Below are 21856 nucleotides of genomic sequence, written 5' to 3'. Positions count from 1 at the left end.
CTGGCAAAACATCAAACATGTTAAAAAAAGGACAACACAAATCAACATGAATATTTTCTAGTTAAATATCCTTGACCACAAGTCTTTCTTTATCCAGTTGTGTTAACAAGATATTGTCAGTTGTATTTATGGCACGCAGTGACCTAAACTTGCACTCCCTATGCTTATTTTTTTAAACAGTTATTTGAAGGTATATCACTACATGTTATTATAAAACATATTGAAAAACCACAAGAAAGGACGACTGCTCCTCCATTTCTTACCTCAGTCCTGAGTCTAACTGCTGCATGAAGTCAAGGGGTGGGTTAGTATTAAAGCTCCAGAATAATTATTAGCTGTAAAAACCCATCAGCTCTTAAATTCCTAAAATTAAGCTTTGAATGTTGTTCTGAACCCACCTATGAGGATGTTGCTGGTAGACGTATGGCGCTCCTTGAGGGCCGTCGGTTCACTGGACACACTGCTGCTACGACTGCTGGTTCTGGAGGAGCTTGGGTCGTTAGGGTAGAAGGTTATACTGCTGGTCATTTTACTGGATGTGCTCATCACAACTGGCTTGGTGGAGATCCTGGGTTTGCTGTTTGTAGATAAAGGTTCAGAAATCATAATTTCCTTCCTGTCAATCTCAGTGATGGCGGGCTTGATGACGGCCTTTGACCTGAGAGCTTCTCTTGGGCTGTACACCCTCTGGATCTCAATCACAGAGGGGGTATGCGTGGGTCCCTGATGCCCCCCATCAGCATACTGAGTCCTGTGCATCTCCTCATCAAACGAACTCCGAGAGGAAGATCCCTCGGAATGCGAGTCATGAACATGGGGGTATTTGGTATATTTGGAGGCTGCATTCCTACTGCCTACAGTTGGAGCAACATCAGAGATTGGTTCTGGTTCTGAAGGCCTTGAACTTGTGGATTCAGTTTCAGAAGCAGAAGAATGACCCTCTGAGCCCTGGTCGTTGGGCAGCAGTGGAGTGAGGTGAGATCTGTAGGCTATGTATGATCCATTTGTTTTGGCTGAACCAATAGATCCAGAGACCGTTTCTTGAACCTGGTCAACAGACTCGTGATCAGAAGCAGAAGCCAATTCTTTCTCAAACACAGCATCACTGTTTATGATACTGGATGTTTCCGGCGGCACATCAGAGTTATTTGATTCGCTGTCGCTACCTACACTCAAGCTTGAAAACTTTCCTTTGCTCTTTTTAATCTGCCCATCAGGCTGTTTAAGGGCGGTCCTCAGTGGCTTCTGGTCGTTTGCTGCTGGGGGGTAACGGCTAAGAACAGACACTTTCTTCATTTCAGTAGAAGCTGTATTTACGGAGTTGTATGTGGTGCCTCTGGTCTTTTCCTCGGGAACCCTTGATGTGTCCCTCAGTCCATTATTGGAGGAAATCAAAGCAGCTTGGGTTTTAGGCGTCCTTCGGAACTTGTGTGCAGGACTAAGAGCTCTCCTTGCAGACTTTGGAGAACCCCCGTCAGAGTAGCTGAGCTCTTTGCTTCTTAGTTTGGTTTCTCTTCTGTGCTGAGGAGAGAGCTCCCTGTTCTTGCGGCTGGGGGAACTTGGTTCTGAACCAGCTGCTGCGCTTCTAAACTTTGGCTTCTCATGTCTGAAGCCTCCTTTTACAATGATCTCCTCATTCTCAGCTTTGCCGTTCTCCAGAACCTTGGCAGGGCTGTGGGGGCAAGTTTTAGATTTTTCACTGCTATTTTTATCCAAACTACTTACTCCATTTCCTCCCTTTCCATCTTTCCCTGAGAGCTGCGCCCTCAGTTGTTCCAACTGCTCGTTCAATTGCCGAGCTCGGTTTTGTTCTGTTTGGAACTTTTCATGGAGTTCACCATTTATGGACTCGGAGTTCTTCAAATCCTCTTCAACAATTTCCAACTGTTTAAGGCGGTTCTTAAGCCTCTCCACCTCCAGCGTCAGCTCCTTCACCTTGTTGTCCTCCTCTTTTGAACCTTCCACACTGCTATTCTTTTCATTCTCTAACTTGTTCACAATACCACTGTTCTCGTCTGCTAGCTTAAAGTAGTCGAGGCTCTTTTTACATCCGGCCAGTTTGTTGGGGAAGAGCCCTGTGGATGACAGCTCATCCTCAATTCTTGACCTCATGAAATCTGCACGACTGGCATCTGTAGCCACACCGAGGCGGTTCTTCTGCTGGTCCAGTTTTTCTGTCAGCTTCAGAATGATGATTTCATCCTCTTTCTGTTTCTCCAACAGTTTTTTACGCTCGGCCACAAAGGCCTGAGTGAATCCTTTGATTTTGTCGAGCTCTGCTGCCAAAGCCTGCTCTGCTTTCTCCAACTTGATCTCAGACCCCTCTACCTCCTTTAAACGGGTTTTGAGTGTTTCCAATTCAGACGAGAGCTTCTTAGTCAAGTTCTTTTCCTCATTGAGGCTAAGGCAGAGTTGGCTGCAGTCAGACTTGCTCTTAGCAAAAGCTTCTTCCAGTTTCTCTAGCTCGGCCATCCTCCGCTGAAGACGCTCAATCTCTGCCTTCAGCTCCTTGGTGAGGCTCTCTTCCTCTTCCAGTTTTTCTCGAACTGTGCGACAAAGGTCTTCGGCTTTGCGTACTTCCTCATCTTTGCCCTGGATCTTCAGGAGACGTTTCCTCAAGCCCTCCACATCCCCAAGTAGTGAAGAGTTGCTGCCCTCTGCTTGGATGATTTTGTCCTACAGAGAAGAGAGATCATTTACTTTTCCATGTTTCCCCCTTCAAAACACACACTAAGACAAAAGAAAGTCAGAAGTCAATGAGTACTGACCTGCAGGTCAAGCAATTCATCCTCTGACTTCTGCAGCTTGTTGGTTGCTTCTTCCAGTTCATCCAGTCTGCGGCTGAGACTCTGCAGCTTGTGCCTCAAGTGGCGATGCGTCATGTCCTTATGATCAGACATGGCTCGAAAAATCTTTGCAATACACTGGTTGGGGTTTTTTTTTTAGAGTCCAGATTATTTGATGACAGAGCGATGGGGGTTCCACATCTGTGTGGCAGTGATAAAAAGACTTGAAGGCTTTCAAGGAAATGCTTTGCTCGTCCGTTTTTTGGCCGTTGGTCTTGTTGTGTGTCTCCTTAAGACTTCAAAGTTTCCTCAGAGTGGTGTTTAGCAGACAGGTCTGTCATCTATAGGAGGGAGAAGGCAAACAGCATTTGTTAATGATAATAGTCTGCAATCTAAATCAAGCTAGCGAGTTAGAAAGCTCAGAAATTAGAAACAAGAGTCACATAAACATTTGGTATCATATGCTTTTATGGTGAATTCCATCTGCTGTATGACCAAACAATAAGAGCAGAACTTTAAAGTTAAACAACTGCTTAGTTATTAAAGTCCCACTTCAATCATCTTTTGATCCATTTTCAAAATGTTCCCTGTTGTTTTAATTGTGATTATATCATTTTTTGACCCAAAAAAAAACCCCCACCTCCCCTCCCTTCCCCGTTACCGAGAGCCCTCTATTAACACACCCTCCCGCTAGCTTACGGCCCCTCACACCCCTGACTTAACAGTACCGGGGCAACAAAAATGGCGAGCAATATTGGAGCTCTTCAGCCGTACAATTTTGAGTCAGATGCCAGCTCGGACGAGGAAAACGGAGATGTACATCGATCTATTTGTCTACAAATGGATGCATCAGAATGGAGAGGAGCAGGGAGTTTGTGGTTCGCAAAGCATATTTTCCATGTTACAATCTTTTTTTTCAAACTGCACCTTATCCATCTGCTCCCAATCCACAATGATTTTTGAATAAAGAACTTCATTTATGGACATAAATGTTTGGATTTCTTTCTATGTGTGCATTACTTGGGTTGATGCTGACATCTGGTGAAAATTTCATGTCAATAGCTCAATTAGAAATATGTTTTTTGAGAGAAACGTTGACGTGTTCAATACTTATTTTCCCCGCTGTACATATATACGTGTGTCCTCCATCATGAAAAAAAAGCCACAAGAACCGATGAAAAAAACATGATGTTCAACAGAGCGGATCTCAATTATCAATGGGAACAAATATCTTGGTCAGCATTGAGGTTTTGTTATTAAAAAATAATGTATAGGCCAAAATCATGAATCGCAGGTTGTCTTTGCCTTTCAATCCGCCTGTATTTCACCTTGTTTGTCCCTGCAGGACTTGGGGGAGGTACTTCTCCTTTGTGTGTGGGTGTGTGGATGGGGGTTCATGCATATCTGTATATCTGCACAGGCTTGTTCCCTCAGACCCACACAAGCTCTCGTCTTCCTTCTCTCGTATCCCACATCGATCCAGGCACGGTTTTGCTGACAGCAGCATCTCTCTGTTCTGCCCCCCACCCCCCACCGCATTGCCACTCCATCACAACACTGCAGCATTCACAGCACCTTGAGAAAACACTGATGATAAATAGAGGAATCCTCATCCTGTCATCACAAAATAAGATCCCAGTTACTTGAGTAAATAACTGCTGTCATCAGGATCATTTAATCCCAGTTGTGCTGTGGTAAAGCATGTTGGAGGAGGGTTACACCAAAGGAATGGGTCAGTTCTGCTATTTAACCTTTCATGATAGCATAGATTATATACACAGTGCTGTCTATCAGCAGGGTCATCATCGAACGGCACACATTCACGTCTCATTCATGATTCAGGCCCTGGGTTTACCCTGTTTGACTATACTACAGCCCCCCTCCCCCAGCATCGACTGGGACCTTCTCACGTTGATCACAAAAGGGAGACGGGGAGATAAAGAAATATATTTAGAAATGATCACTTATTGATTCCCAGAAGACCTCTTTCATCTCTGACCCTTCTCCCAAAAGCTTTGTGACCACTTTTACCAGATCTCACACATAAATCTTCTTGATGTAAGCCCGCTCTCCCAAAGACAACCCATTTGATGTCTTATTATGCTTAGACCACAGGGTCGTGAAGTCGTGGCGTCTGATTATTTTATGACAAAGCACAATGAGAGTTCAAAGTTTTAGCTGAAGTCGTTTTTCCCCTTCATGAGGTTTGGTGGTTTTGTAATCTTCTCAGTGAACATAAGACATCAAGGAAATAAAATGTGTGAAATGAAGCGGAGAAAAATGAAAGAACAAATGAAAGACACAAGATTTGTTCCCTACTCGCATGCCACAAGTCTTTTTTTGTTTTTTTTTCAATGGCTAGTTTGTGATCAGCTGGTAAAAATAACAAAAATCCTCTTTTTTTTAACTGTCCGACTGGTAAAACCAGTACTTTTACATGCTTTAAATTCTGGTGTATTGCTTTGTTTTCAAACCAGTTCCTTAGAGCTTGATTCTGTCCCCACAAGGCATTTATTTCAAGCTTGGTGCTGCTTAATAATGCCATTTTGCTGGGTCTAGTTACTCCCATCTTGGCAGGCTGCCCACTTCTCTTCTTGTTCTCCGTCTTCGTTCTTTGCCAGTTTTCTACCTCCCACCCTCATCTCTTCCCTCCATCTCTGTTTGACACGCACCCCAGTCCAGCCAAGTTTGCACTTTTAATGGGTGGCAATGTGCACAACGTGGCTTTGTGCTGCCAAACCAATCAACATACCTGATTCGCTTTATTGCAGGCCAGAATCATCGTTGGCTTTAGAGGGACGGAATGAGAAGAGATGAAGCAAGCAAAGGAAATGTGCTTAGACTTTTGTGATTACACATCATACTTTCTCAGTTTCTCTGGATTTTGCCACTTTTTCTTTTTGTCTACAAAGAAGTAAAAATAGAAGTTTTGACTCAGAAAAAGTTCACAAAGAGGAATAAGATGGAGAAGAGAACTAGAACCAAAGCAGAAATTGACTCAAAGTCTTTTTTTCTCCTTTTTTTTTTCTTTGAGGCGGGGATCAAAGCTATGTGGCAGAGATATGAACTCCATTAAAGACCCAATGTGGTGAAAATCCTGTTTTTGGTGTTTTTAACATGTTCTTGTAGTATTTTTCTCATGATGGGGAACACATGTAAAGAAAATTAAAATTAAAATAACATTCGTAAGCGTCTCTTTATTCAATCATCGTTAATTAAGAGCAGAAAAATATAGAACGTAGTAACTACAATCCACTTGTAGACAAATAGATCCATGTTTGTCTGAGCTGGCATCTGGCTCAGAACTATACAGCTGGACTCCAACATTCCTCACCATTTTTGTTGCACTGCTAATGTTATGATCGGGCTTTATGTGACGGGCTTTAAGCTGGCGGGAAGAGCATGCAAACATATGGATGATGGGAAATGGGCGCAGGCTTACTGCCCACTAACAGTCGCGCCCACAACTCAGACTCCTGCTGCGCTGCAGAAACTATGTCCTAAAAATGACAGTTTTATTTATTTTGGCTCAAAATGACATAATTAAAAGACCACAGGGAACACTTTTATAATAGCTCAAAAGATGATTGGAGTGGGACTTTAGATCATTCTAAACAACCATCCATCCAGCCTTACAGTCTGTCTCCTTTCAATGAGGGTTTTCCAAATCCCTGATCAATGCAGAATCCTGGTTTGAATTCTGCTTTGTCCTGGAAATACTTCAAAATGGAATGAAAAAAGTCTGAGATCATGAGACGCCTCTAATCTGATCTGTATTTGGAAATTACGTCTCACTTTTTTTTTTAGAAGATTTACAAGATACATCTCATCCTATCCCTTTTTTAAATTAAAAAAAAACCCACCAAGGATACAATCAAACAACATATCATTAAGGCTTTGGCCACTCTCCTCCTCGCCTGTTGCCTTCAGTACATTCTGTTCTCTCCATGAAAAGTTCTCTCGTTGCACTTGACGTTAGGTTAGAACTTAATGGTTTTGAAACTCTTCTGCCTCATAAATAGTAGTTAATAAAAGAGCCTAGTCCAATTTAACTGCCACAACCACATTTTATAAGGCTTTTTGCCAGTTCTAGTAAGCATGACAAATAATACTGCATATTTGTACAACTATGTCTGTGTAAAGACAACTACAGTGAATGGATGCCGAGACAGCAGTAGAAGCCACAAGAAAGTAGAGACCTGATGCTTGGCCTGTATTTTTTCCATTTTTCCAAGAAGTTTGAAAAAATAAAAAAACCTGCATCCCATAATGGTCGGTTTGCCATTTCCTGTGCTGTCATGTTACTCTTTTACTTCGTTGCTTTCACTCCGTCAGTCTTGCACCACTTCTGGAAAAGTGGTCAAGTGAAAGGCAGTGTTTCTGCACAAAAATGTACTGTAACAAAGTCAGAGGAGTGTGCTGGGATGAACTGGACAAAAAAACAAGCTTTACTTCAACCCTGAATGATGGAGACTTAACAGAAAAACTTCAAATCTGGTTGAAATTATTTTTTTAAGCTAACAAAAAACATTAGTAAATAATAAAGGTATTAGTTTAAGAGGCATCCAAGATAAAGACCACAGGCTGCACGGTGGCACAGTGGTTAGCGCTCGTGCCACACAGCAAGAAGGCCCCCGGTTCAAGTCCCGGCTGGGGGACCTGAAACAGAATATCAATGGGGGACCTTTCTGTGTGGAGTTGGCATGTTCTCCCCGTGCATGCGTGGGTTCTCTCCGGAGTCTCCAGCTTCCTCCCCCCATCCAAAAACATGCTTCATAGGTTAATTGGCAACTCTAAATTGTCCATAGGTGTGAATGGGTGTGTGATTGTGGCCCTGGGACAGACTGGCGACCTGTTCAGGGTGTCCCCTGCCTTCGCCCATAAGTGGCCGGGATAAGCTCCGGCAGCCCCGTCACCCCGAAAGCGAACAAACGGAAGAAGATGAATGAATGATGAATGAAGTTAGCCACATTTCCACCAAGACAACAAAGCTCAAGTAAAGTGATTCTAATTCTCCCAAGGGGAAGGTTTTGTTGTTTCATTTTTTACTTGTCCAAACTCCTAAAATGTCTTCTCACCCACAATGATCCAAAAATACAAATAATCAAAGATTAAGGGAAAAAAAATACCCTCACGTGTTGCTAAATAAGGGAACAGTATCCTTGGCATGAAAGATGAACAGAAAAACACTGTAGAATATATATAATGTCTAAAGCTCTTTTTAGACGGGTGACATGTGCATCAATGTAATAATCTTTAATGGAGAAAATGGTCTTCCTTCCAGCTTTAGCCCAGTGACCCATAACCCTTTTCTAGGTCTGTCCTCCCACATTTCTCTTGAGAGTCAGCAACAAGAGTCTTGCTGCTGGGGTCAGTAGAAGAAATAACCTCAAAAAAAACAAAAAGGAGGTGAGCAATGTTAGAAAAACAAACTGACTGCAGAGGAGTGAGAGACCCCACAGATCTGAAGGAAGTTCATTCATATAATCTACATTTTTGGCCGCCATTTGTGGCCTGATTGAAGATGCAACTTTGAAGAGGTTCAATCAGACACAAAGCCCCAAAAGCTCTTTGGCTCTGACTCTAATCTTAGACACTCAACAGTAAATTGGAGCATGTTCTTCAAGACAAGTCTGAACTGCATAGTGGATTACAGCTGCTGCCGTACAGGAAGAGCATCAGATGCTTTAAACCACTGCCGCCCTTCCTGAACATCATGGCCAGCCTTTATCTAGTCGGGTCTCAACTAAATCTGAACAGACTACACATACAATTGTAGATTTTCACAACAACTTTGCAAAAATAATAATTTTCTAACATAACTATTGAACTTTTAAAGCTATTTAAACTTTTATCTCGTTTATAAAGAGTAAAATGGATATCCTTCATTTCTATAACTTTTCTTCCAAATCTCAAATGATTTAATACGTAAAATGATGTGTGGAAAAAAAAGATGATATGCAATAGAAATATATCTTGATGTAAACAGCTGTGTATTAAAATGACTATGGTCATGGTGACCATTAGTTTTTATCTTGCATGATTCAAAGACACGCAATAAGTTACAGAAAAACCCAATACCTTTTAAAATGAGAAACAGTTTCTAAATGCTAATATTTTGGTAAATTAGACTTGTTAAATTACTGTCTCTTATCTCAGTAGTCAGGAAGTGCTGTTTCCACTCCTGGATACAATGAAAACCCATTTAAGGGCCATAAAAAACACAATTTAATATGTTAAAATGTTAAAAAACACATATCTGGTTAGGAGAAAAAGGGCTAGGTAGACAAAGAAATATTCAATATTAGATTGAGTTTTATTTAAAAATAACTATTGAATAATTATATTTTATTTTAATGCTTGTGTTTTTACAGGCAAAGCATTGTTCCATTTGGTTTTTATCATAAAAAAAGATTTACTAAGTTTGATTCATTAGTTTGGTGAAAAATGTTCTTTATAACAAAATTAAAATAGTTTTTAATGAAAAAAAGACGTTTAATCAAATCAAGATTGTTGAATGTGTTTAACATCCAGAAGGTCCCAACGTTGGTCCCAGTGTTGTGTTGGAAAGTATGCAGATGCTTATCACCCAGAGCCCTGTTTACATGTGCAACAAAGCACAACCTAAAGAAAAAGGCTTTAACAGCAGCAATGCAGTATAACGCAAGTCATTTTTCAGGTATGTGTTTTTTTTGTGAGGAGCTTGTATAAGAAAGTGGAATAATGGTACCGATCAGGATTGGCATAACTGAAAAAGTGGTACGTAGCTAAAGCCTTAGTCACATGCAGCTGTACTGGAGGGTTGATCCATATGGGTGGTACTGATTTTTGGGTTGTTTGAGCCCGTGAACAGTTGGAGACGTGAGCGACTGCATCTTAAAGTAGGAACAGATGTGTCTTGCTGTTTCCTTGACGCTCGTATGGCCACCTTCAGGGGGTACAGGTGATACGTAAGCGCCCATAGGACGCCCACGTACGCCCAATATAAGCTCAGATTGTCTAATTGCCTTATTTCTAATAGTTAGGCTACGCGGACAACACGGAATTATCTGTACGACCTGTCTGCATCTCATTCACTTCTCCTTTTATCACCTTTCTGTGTTCCTTATGTACTCTGACATAAATGTATCCCCCTATAAGAGAAGTTGACTAATTCTCAAGACGACTAAAAAAATCTTGAGATCAGCAAAAGTCTTGAAACCCGTGTAAAATGACATCCGGATTAATCTGTGTACTTTAACTCTTAAAGTCGTGCTTTTGCCTTAAATTAGGAATGGAATCTGTAAATATTCAAGGTATTTGTTGTAAAAACAGCCCGAAAGCAGCAGGATAAACGTAAAGATCCATGAATTCCTTCCAGGGAATCCACTAAAAGCCTCAACTCCAGATGCCCTGTGAGTTTGGGGTCAGAGGTCACGACACTGTAATACATGTAAAACATTTCAGAAAAGACACAAGGGCAAACAAACCACTACACAAATCTACCAATATCACTGTGGAAAGTTAATACAGAATAACTTGTTGTTTTAACAAAATAAAAATACTTCCAAATAAACAGTTTAAATGTTACATTTGAAATAAATATAGGTAAACACTTTAAAATGAGTTTTTTTTGTAAGCAGTGATTAGATTTTGGCGGACAGAGGTGCTTTTGGCTCCAAGTCAAGAATCTTTATACTAATTATGACAAAGTTTCGTGAGCATGTTTAATGCGATAAAATAGGGAAGTGCTGACATATTTATCTGAGAGGCAAAAAGGGTATGCCAAGCACGATATGAAAACCAAAAAAACAGCATTTCTCCAGCCAAATGACTTTCACCATTTCTCTCCGTCTCTTATGTTACGTTTGATCCTTGACGGTGATTAAAAGCGGCAGATTTGATCTCCACAGCAGTCAGTGTTCAGATTGGTGGGGAGTTTGTTTTGAGCATTTTAGCAGACCTACACACCCACACATCAGCAAAAAAACAAAAAGGTTTCAGAGAAGAGTCGGTGTAAAGAATGAGATAGCTCAAATCTGACGCAGAGCAGAAACTCAGTCACACATTCTCAGTCACTTATTATCGCAGTGCTGCCTGTCAGGAACAACATGGTACACTTTACCTATTTTAAACTCTGCTTAACAGCTGTTCAAACACTCAAGCGAGCAGACGTCAGCGAAAATCCTTATGTGACCCATGAACGCTCACAGATACATGAAGTTGTCTCTGAAGATGAGCTCCACAGGCAGGAATTCTGGCTATTATTAGTTTAGAGTGTGTCACTGTTTAACACGGATAACAAGACGAGAAAACATCACTACATGGACACGTGTTCTAGTCGCTAAAGAACCAGCCGTCTGTCGTTTTAAAGACTGTAACAAAATAACGGCTGTCAAGTTATTATAAGTCAACTGCTTTTCTGGAAGAGTTTTTATGCACTGAACACCTTAATCAAAAAATATCATTTACATTTGGGAATCAACCACTGATTATTTATGCAAAATAGAAAACTTTGCAAGAATTGCTTTTAAAACCTGAAAGGACAAACAGGTACAGGAACTAAAAACCAAAGGACTCCTAGTAGGGAAACTATACAACATTAGGCCTAATGACTTAAAATACGTGAAAAGACTTAGACTGTAAAAACAAGACTATTTTATCAAAGAAAATCATCATAAATACATATCTAATATACACCCTTTCTTTGATTTACTTCTTACAGTCTCATTTCATTGTTTTTCTCAGTACAATTTTCAAAACTTAAAGTCCCACTTCCACAATATTTTGATCTATTTTCAAAGCGTTCCCAGTGGTCCTTTATTAAGATTATTCTGTTTTTAGCCAAAATTTTAAGCTATGTGCTTAAAAAAAATGGTTGCATTAAAAACCCAAAGTTATACACCCAACTTTTCAAAATGGATTTTTCACTTTTTCCACAAACAAATAGTAACAAAAGTGTACGTAGTGCAGAATGCAGGTTTGCACTAGCTGCAAGTGAAAGCAGCCACTTTCACATGCCGATTTTCTGGGGAACATAGCAATGATTAACAGCAGTAAAGTACACCTCTGCAGCTGCTGTTTACACAGTCACTTCAAAGCCAGAGATTATGTCGTTGAAATGTGGTTTAAAGCCTGGAAGCTCAGGGATGGAGTACAGAGGTGGCTAAGTCTCATTCAAAACAAAGCTTCCGTATTTTTATGAGATGCAAGTTGGATATGAGGCTTTATTTCAGCTTGAAGACTTACTTTTAATCAATTTAAGCAGGAAAACAAAGGTTTTACGTTACTTCAAAATACGTCTGCTTTTGAATCATTGCAAAATTGCTTTTCTTTGCTTTATTTTTATGGTGAAACTGTACATCTGTCTGCTTCGCCTGACCTTCATCCTATGTTTCTCCGATTTGCAGCTTCGTTTATGTGGCCACGAAGGGAGAAGAAGGAGGAAAAACTTCATATGGACACGACGGTTCATCCAAAACAATCAATGGGTCAGTGTTCTTGATCACAGAGCCCTTCCAGTGTCTGCATCAGCTGCCTGACATCTTGCTTGGACACTGCATTACCGTCCGAACAGGGCGTGCACTCGCAGAGCTCTGCTGGCAGAGCTCGGCTTTGCTTCGTCAGCCAGAGCCTTGGCATTAAGCAGCCTGCTGCGGCTGAATGAACAGCTCAGTGGCTCTCTGCTGAACAAGAAACTGGGGGGGGGGGGGGGGGGGGGGGGGGACACAAAAGCTGAGAAGAAGCAACTGTGAGGAGGAGAAAGTATGTAGTAAGCAGTGAAAGACGGAATGACTGTCAGAGAGGAACATTAAGAAGAAGGGGGATTGCCTGGACTGAATGCAAAGCAGGTAGCTGCTTTAGTAGATTAATGCAGCAGAAACTCATCAATTGCAGGAAGGGGGGGGGGTGATGGTCAGAGCAGGAGGGGCAGCTGGACAGAAAGTGATGACAGTGCATCATTGGAGGCAGAATGCAGATGACTGAAAAGCCTCAGATTAAGAATAAAAAAAAAAGTTTCATTTCCTGTTTTAGCTGCTTCAGTTCAATAATCAAAAAACATCTTGGATTCTATAATGAGGGTTATGTTCCCAAAATCTGATCCATGCTTTTAACTCCTCTCATTTAGAATATTGCAGATCTCCCTTTAATTGTCTTAACCTTTGTATATGAGAACTGGACCAAGCGAGTGTGATGTCGCTCTTCAAAACTAGCTTCCTTAGGGCTACAGTGAAATTAAGTCAATTCAGAGCATGTCAAAAAAAAAAGGTAACTTACTCTGACAAATAGAATGACTGAGGAATACCATTTTATTTCTCAATAGAGGTCTAAGAGGTTTTGGCTTCTTGGAGCCAGCAGGTACTTCCTGATTGGACTGCAAGGCGGGAGGGGGGAGGGGTCACTCAGTCCAGTTCTCATTTACTTCAATGGTCTTGAATCTGCAGCCACCGTCTCCAGCTGGTCCAAAGGGCAGCAGCAAAGTTTTTTAACAGCAACAAACGGTCATATACATCAACTACCGATTAAAATTTAGAATTGATTGAATGATTTTAAAGTATTATCATATGTCAGAACTGCCGACTCCCTATACCTCTAGTCGCTCCCTATGGTCCTTGGGCCAGAACCTCCTAAAAGTCCAGAGAACCCGGTTTAAACTCGTGGAGATCTGTCCTTCCAGGCGGAAGCCCCGACTCTGGACAGCCCTGCCTTTGAGCCTCCTTGAGGCCGTTTCTGCTGACTCTTTGAAAACAATTCTACGACATTTTTGGATTCAGACAAGCTTTAAGTTAATTTTGAAACTACCGGTACATTTGATTGTATCTCACTTTTTCTTTTTTCTCTTTATTAATTTTTATTGCATTTTTTGTGTAAATTGTTAATTGAATTGTAATTGAATCAGTAAAAGCTATATTATTAGATTCTTTTTGTCACGGTATGCGGTATTAAAGAAAAAAAATTCGGTATTAAAAACTCATCTTCCTCAGAATGCTATCAAGTAACCAGCAGCAGACTTTACTTCCCAAAAATGCAAACATTTCGCAATTTACTGAAATGTGTGAGTAAACGGCCGGAGTCATGACTGTATGTGCTGACTAACATGTCATCACTCCCTCTCCCTACTGCTGCAGCAGCATTGATCCCTGCATTACAGCAGAATACAGTCACATGTATCCGTAGGTGTGTTACTTCTGTGGGACTTCCGGCTGCCGGGAAGGAAACATGGCGCCGGCGTTTGTGCCCGAAAGGAAACAGACTCACAAAGAGCAGAGGAGTGGCGGAAAAGACATAGAGGAGGAAGAGTGGGAGGAAGGGAGGCAAGAGCAGAGGATGAGGAGAACGAGAAATGAGGTGAAAAGAATGACACCTAAGAGTGTTTGTGGACAAAAACGTTTTAGGACTAAAGTGTAAACAAGTTTTAAAAACAAAATAGTATCACTTTGGAAATTATCTTTTTCATAGGGTTATTGGAAGGAGAAAATAAAATTGTTAAAACATGCATGTATAATATAGATGCTTCTAGGTTTTTTTTTTAAACAAACTTAAAACTAGGGGGAAAAGGTGCAAACCCTGAACAATTTCAACACTAATTCCAACAAGTGGGAACATTTCGAACTGTATCCCGAAGATAATCCTCATTTTGCCACCAACTATTTCTGCAAAACTAAGTTGGAGCAAAACACAGACACACAACTTGTATTTTATTGTAGGAAATTCTAGAAAATGACTAAACACAAAGAGCATGAAATAAATTTAAAGCTGTGTCACTTACTTTTCTTAAGCTGCATCTGGTATTCCACAGCAGGTCAGGTTCCTCTCCACAGATTCTCCATCCTGTAGTTTAAACACAAAGAGGGCATGAAGTTATTAACAAGGGAGAACTGGTCATCATATCAAGACACACGCTCAAACCATCTTTCACTATGGTCAGGTTAGGGCAGTTGGCAAGGCCGAGACGCCGCGTCCAGGCTGACAATGCGGCCACTGTAGGGAAGATTGTTCACAGTCAAGCTAACAGGCAAAGAATGAGCTAACTTTTCAGATATGGGGCACATTCAGATGCTCTGCAATAGACTCATGCATGAGCAGACAAGCAATTTTTGGCCAGGACAACAGAAGCCCCTATTCAGTTCTCTGGTACACACACAGACCATTATCATAATCATCATCATCCCCGAAGCTCTCATCTGCTTCAAAAACACGAGCAAACGCACACACATTCACACACGAAAGAGAAAACAATCCGGCACCAAGCATTCCACTACAGTAGCATTCCATATGTTTGGTTAAGCACAGAGAATCCAGATTTAAGAGAGGAGTCTGGACTGAAGAGGTTTGGGGAGATCTGTTGCTCAGTTGATCAGTTTGTGTCTGTCTTTAAGGGTGGAACACAACTCATCCAGTAGACCCCAACTCCAACAAAAGCTAAGAAATGAACCCACTGGTAAAAAGGTTTCAAGACAGTCCTCAAGCAATTTGACTTAATCAGCAAAAAAGAAACAACCTTTAAAATCCTTTTATGTGGAAATCGGACAAATAGAACACATTTAAAAATTATGTAAATGCAAAAGGTCACATCACAAAGCAGATAAGTTACAGAGATATGTAGGAGCAGTTAACACAATCAAGCAACTGATTATGGATTCAAGACCAAATCATTTATTTTCCTTTTTTTTTTAAAAGTCGTATCAGAAATCAAGAGAAGACTACAAAACGGTTTTTCTGTGGTTGGGTTTTGGCGAGTGTTCAGTTTCCTGTTCATAGGTGACAGCGGTGGAAGCTGGTGTGGTCTTCTGTTGCTGCAGCACATCTGCTTCAAGTTTCATTTCGCTTTGAGGTCAAACGGCTTTCTGCTTTCTGACCATTTTCTGTTGTGCGTACAAAAAATAAAAGCTATACAAAATACTTGAACCTCAAGTCTCCCTTTCCTCTATACACTGATACTTGTTTTAAATTTTAGAGGGGTGTCTTGATCATGACCATGTGTCTACACGTTAAACAATACACGGCTAATGTAAGTGTAGACAAAGGAATGCACCTCCAAAACAGTCTTTGGTGGCTGCATTGCTTTGATTTTTTTAAAGTGCCAATCATCATCCACTTTTAATCGTAGTCTTACCCAACACATTTTTCATGCCTAATGAATTAATGAACCAAGTTTTTAAATGTATTAAGTATACAACAAGGCCTCATTATTTTGCAAACACAGGTTATAAAGGAGGAGAATCTGCATTTCTTTAGGGTCTCTTTTTGCTTGCCAGTGAACCCTGGTGTGGTTCCCTTACAGTGTGAATGCAGACAGTCCACCTGTCAAACCAAAAGGTGCTGCACAGCTCCAGTAGAAAAAAAAAAGCAAGCAGCCCAAATATGAAGTGGCAGAATAGTACATCGAGAAGCTTATTAAAAAAATTACCTTTGGAGTATAAGGAAGCACAAGGCATTTGTTTTTTTCTCTCCTTATCTTTCATTTTGAGCACACAAAAAAGGAAAAAGTTAAAAAACATGCACAATTTTCAGCATTATTTATATAAACAAAACAAGTCTCAATTAACTCTGATATGAAATAGATGCATTTGAAAGAACATTAATATTATAAATTGACCGTCTCCACACTTTATCGACCATGTATGCTGACTTTTAGCTGTGTGTTCAATTCTGCATCTCTGATAGTCTGTCATGGAATAGGAAATTGTATAAATGCTTAAAGCTAGACAACAGCAGAGGGTTTTCTTAGTGGGTTGAAAATTGTAGTTGTGACCCAGGAAAGAAGACTTTTTAGGGAAAACCTAAAAAACAATGACATGCGATTTATCTACTCCCTGAAACTTCCTGCTTCCTCAGAGGTGACAGACAGAGAACATCATCTTCATAGCTGCTCCTGCCAATCCAACTCCACCTTCTGAGCAATGCTGCTTGCTCCTGCACATTCCTTCAAAAGGACCGAAGCCCTGTTGCTCTGCAGTCAAGTGTCACATTAAACTTAGCACCAACAAACAGGTTTTGCTGAATCATTCGACATTCTCATGCTACACAACAACCTTTCTATCTGGCACAAAACAAACAAGGATCAAAAATCTCTAGAAAACCAGTTTTTCTGTGTGACAAAATCGAACACAAATATTTTCAGATTTAAGAGCATTTAAAATTATATATATATATATATATATATATATATATATATATATATATATATATATATATATATATATATATATATATATATATATATATATATGAAAAAAAGTTTCTGAGTTAAAAGTTAATTCAGTCATTTTAAATATCCAAACATTGACAAGAACCTTTACCATTTCAGACTTTTGGTTTTCAATTGATCTTCAAGGTGATGCAATAATATTAATGATTGGGATTTTGAATTGACAAAATTATACAAATTAAAATAATATATTGTATCCTAAAAGTATGGAACTAATGGGAAACAAATAAACAGTCTAGTGTTAAGAAATGATTAAAAGCTATAGGTAAACAAAAAGTATTTCCAGTCATCTTGGAATCGATTTCCTCTATTCACTCTTTTTTAATCAGTAGCAAACATAGCCATTAATGCCATGAAAGCTAGACAGACAATGAGTGTTCTAAGAGATAGATTGGACTTTATGATATTAAGGGGTAAAAAAAAACATGTGTATCCCTTCCAGGAAAAATTTAAACTTTACTCCACACGTTATTCACGATTGAATCAAACTAAATAAAAAACCCTGCATAATTTTGGTTATTTTTAATAACCAGAGGTAAAATAAATCACATTATAAAACATTTGTTTTTAATTATAAAAGTAGTAATAACATAAATTTGCAATACTAATGTTTTGTGTACATCCCAGTTAGCTATACTAAAGTAATAAACCCAGAGTTACATTTTACTTTTTGTTTGCACAAAACACAGCTGGACTTATATTTAAGGTAAAGCTTTTAACTGTCCAAGCACTTGTTTTGCAGATTTTACAAATCTTTAGCAAAAAGGAGTCTTTAAAGTTGGAGCCGGCTAACATTTGAAGGCCTGATATCCTGGTTCCAGTTGCCAGACAGGGCTCGTTTGCATCAGAGCCCATTTCCTGTGTGTGATTAGCAGAAGAGAGCGAGTGTAAGTGTGTATACATTTGTGTGCGCTGGGGGATGCAGTTCAGAAGGGTCCTGGGTTGTTTTGTCTGCTAAGAGGGAAAGGAATGCCCAAATCAAACACAGTGGACAGGATACCTCACAAAAGAGAGGGATAGGCCAAAAGCGGCTGAGAGAACGTACAGATAAACAGTCAGGAAAACGATGGGGAAAGACGGGAAATCTATCTAGAAAGTGGCAGACACAAGAGCTCATGAAAGACAAGAGGTGAAGATTAGAAGAAGTGCTTAATTTTTCATGTGCTGGCTCTGAAGAAGGCCCAAAGCATTGCTCCTCCTGTTTGCATTCCAACTGCATGGCAAAGGTGGGGTAACATACTTTCTCCTAAAGGATGTTGAGCTGTTCGTCTGAAAAACCATTTCCATCTTACGCTTTCAAACGAAACCTGGAGAATAAGCTCTCAGAATCAGTGGTTAACAACGCTTAAATGATCTGGGATTTACCAAAAAACTGTGACACTTTACTGTCACTGCCAAAAGCAATATTTATTTTTCATGTGAGTGCTATAGCTCGCTTTTAAAAAAAACAAATCAAACCGATCTCCACTTTAACACAATATTCAAAGAAATCCATAAACTAATTACCCTTTAAAATCGCATTTCTAGTTTGAGTTCAGAATGGAAGTTGAGAAAAGATAGAGTTGAAAAATAATTTTTTTTTATTGAATCGACAATAAATTCGATTCTCAGCCTGAAGAAAACCATCCTTGGGCTTCTGTGACAACAGTGATGCCTGGTTGTCATAATTTTGTGTCTATTTGGGGATATCAAACTGCTCAGATAACAACAAAAAAGAAGAAATAATAAAATTCATGTTGATGCCATAATGCCCAATGGGTCATGTAAAAGATGGGTGGGATTAAATACATTTGCTTCCTCCCACTCCCTTTCAAGCAATCTATTGAACTAATCAGTTTTGTCTTGTTTTTGTATTCATTTTGTTTAGATTGCAAATGTAATCAGTCAAATGTAACGTAATCACATGCAACATGTCCATGGGGTGTGACCTCAGCCGAGTACGAGTCCATAGTAATGTTGAATAGGCTAGCTTGAAGGTAAAATTAGCTTCAAATGATTTTGTGTATCATTTAGAACAAACGTTTAGACACAAATTAAAGCATGTCTGTGTAGTAATACTAGTATGCAATAGTAATGCGTTTATTTTTAATTTTTTTACATAGCCTTGAAGCAGTTTGGTCATTAAATGTCAGTTTGTGTGTGTCTAAGGTGGTATGGGGGACTCACAGTTTTGTGCAACACACAAAGCATGGACAAATTTCTGGAAAAATGTTTAGAAAAATCTATTACTCAACAAATCCCACAATGCTACTCTACTTCTGCTGTCTGTATAAATGAGCAAAGGTGAATAAAAGCAGCTTAAAAACATTCAGTTCCTTTTTGGTCCGATGGAATTTAAAAATGCACTATACCTTTCACTATGTTCATGCATTTTTTCTTCATTGAATAAAAAAATAATTAGTGAAAGCATGACCGTTAAAACTTAAATACATGTACTTCAGCCTCTAGAACTGATTTTTCTCCTTTGACCAGAACAGGATAGGATTTCATGCTTATGAGTGACAACAATAAACTGGTAAAACGGAGGAAAATGCCAGCCAGTTCAGTTACCAAACACTTCCTTGTTTTGTGTGAGCGTGACCAAACCCATGCAGGAGCGAGTCGCTCCATGAATTGATTGGCTTCTATCATTTCCTTTTAAGGGCAATTGTGTCTCAATTGTTTGACATGGCAGGGTTTACAGATCCAGATGGCTGGCAGGAGAGATAAAACACTCATTTAACCACATTCTTCTGTGCGGTCCACACCTAGAGGAGGAAAAAGGGGGCGGAGAAGGAGCACCCTTAACAGAGGACAGAATGGGAAACATTTGAGAGGCTTTAGTAGGAATGAAAGCGTTGAAGGTAAGAGTAGAGGGAGAAAACAAGGAGATGAAGGCTAAAAGTTTAACCTGGTGGGTGGGCAAAACTCACTCTTGCCAGGGGCATCGAGCTTTTCCTTACTTTTGTGCAGGCAGTCAAAACACACCACCACATGTGGCAAGCACATTTGTCTAGGCCACAAGAAGAAGCGAAACACAAAAGCACACGTGTTATATAGATACATGCCCCTCGCAAAGACATCCAAACATCTCACAACACAACAAACCACTCGGCAATTTATGTCCTCGAGTTGACGTGTTCAAAGCGTTTGCAACGTTTGCAAACTCGTCAAAGGGCCAAACTGCAGCCTCCCACGACAGCTTAGTCTGAATAAAACCCATGAGCTACATGTCTGACATGCAATATTTAAGGATTCTGCACTGGAACCAAGGAGACTCGGGGAGGGGGGGGTAATGCGACTTACTAAGCCTTTCAAACAAACAGACACAGAAAAGTTGCATCAGAAACTATGTCCAGCATAGGACAATGTCCATAGGAGCACAAACGAGTTGCTCAGCGTTTTGATTTGTGGGAGTCTTGAGACGCTCTCGTCTCTACAAGTGTGCATTAAGTGAAGCTGTGGAAATGAATTTTCATCGATGATGTGTGTTGGCTTAACATTTAATAAAGCACCATACACTGATGAATTTGCCATATTGAAGTATGTCCGAGAGAAAAAGAGCGATTCAAAATAAAATAAAAAATGCAAGAAAAAACTTGACTGCTTGTTTATAACCCAAGTGTCTGGATTTTACTTCAAGTTGACTCAGTCTAAAAACTTTGTATTTTGTTGACCAGAAACAAATCTTTGAATCACAGTGGTTGGGGGGCCTAGATAACATGTCGTTCACTTGTAATAGCCATTTATAAGACATGGTGGATTAAAAGACAAAGACTGTGTTAACATGTCTCATCTCTTTAAACGTTTTCCACTTTGTTAAGTAAAGAAAAATAATTTTAGGTTGAAGCTCCACTCACCCAAAACAGTTTTATTCTACTCCTACTCACTACATAAAACCTAGTCGTGAAAAGTTTCATGACTCTTTCAGGAAAAGCGGCACTCTGAAGAGTCTATTTTAAAAGACTTTACCAAACCATCAATGTGCTGCTTCACTTCCTCTGGTCAAAGCAGCAGCAGAAGTGCAAGCTCTAAAAACGATGTTGCCAAAGAAGGAAAAGCCAGGAAAACCAGCTCAGAGATGCTCATGAAAAATGACATGGGTGTAAAAAAAATTGTCTAAAGCAAATAACCAAAAACAAGAAGGATGAAGGACTTGGGAAGAAGAGCCAAAGACCACATCCACCATCACATGCCGTTATATGGATGGCTACATAAAATGACCATCACTGGGTTAACGACAAAAAAAGTATCCTTTAAATTTCTTAACTGTTAAACTTTTATGATGAACAGAACAGAAGACAAAATAGCCAAAGATAGAAGAAATTGTAAAAGAGGAAACATCCATGTTGCCATAGTTTCCCCAACATTCCTCTCTCCATGAACATGTATATTTTGCGATCACAGGAAAAATAATCTGCAGGAGGAATTTTATTTTGTGAGACGCCCAGTAGAGCAGAGGCTCAGAGCAGGTCAGACAGGAGTGTGTGGATGTGGAAATCCCACATACAGTTAGGGATGGGTATTGTTAAGATTTAAACGGTACTACTACTTAGGGGTGTAAGAAAAAAATCGATTGGGCAGAATATCATGATAGTTCATTTGGCAATACTTGCATCGATTCAAAATGCTGCCAGGACGATATTTCTTTAATTATTTATGAGCGCCCTTTAGTGTCTGACTCTTGTTGTCCACTGCACCCTCCGACCGCTAGTTAGCAGCAGAGCACAGAGAGCCTCTTTGAGCAGCTCCACACCACACTAGGGTTGTGCCGATGGACGATATCATCGTCCATCGTGATGGGTGACTGACATCCCGATGGAGAGACCACCATCGTGATGCCACGCCCCCGCCACGTTGCGCGTCGACACCATAAGCCGCGGTTACATGTACAAAATAT

At 40.0% G+C, this 21856-nt stretch overlaps 1 protein-coding gene across 2 annotated transcripts in view; it reads right to left on the bottom strand.

Moving 5' to 3' along the window:
- luzp1 (leucine zipper protein 1) overlaps nucleotides 1-21856 on the bottom strand; it is a 43461-nt gene that overhangs the window by 10772 nt on the left and 10833 nt on the right. For both annotated transcript variants that reach the window (XM_011490199.3, XM_011490200.3), the window contains exons 2-4: nucleotides 14536-14597; nucleotides 2769-3127; nucleotides 399-2676 (exon numbers count right to left, since the gene is read on the bottom strand). In XM_011490199.3, coding sequence (XP_011488501.1) covers nucleotides 399-2676; nucleotides 2769-2900 — 2410 coding nt within the window. In that variant the 5' untranslated portion in view covers nucleotides 2901-3127; nucleotides 14536-14597. The remainder of the gene's footprint in view (nucleotides 1-398; nucleotides 2677-2768; nucleotides 3128-14535; nucleotides 14598-21856) is intronic.

The sequence above is a fragment of the Oryzias latipes genome, chromosome 22 (assembly GCF_002234675.1).
Source record: "Oryzias latipes chromosome 22, ASM223467v1".
In the NCBI taxonomy this organism is placed as follows: domain Eukaryota; kingdom Metazoa; phylum Chordata; class Actinopteri; order Beloniformes; family Adrianichthyidae; genus Oryzias; species Oryzias latipes.
The sequence above is the reverse complement of the archived record's forward strand: the minus strand, read 5'-3'. Positions and strand labels throughout refer to the sequence as shown.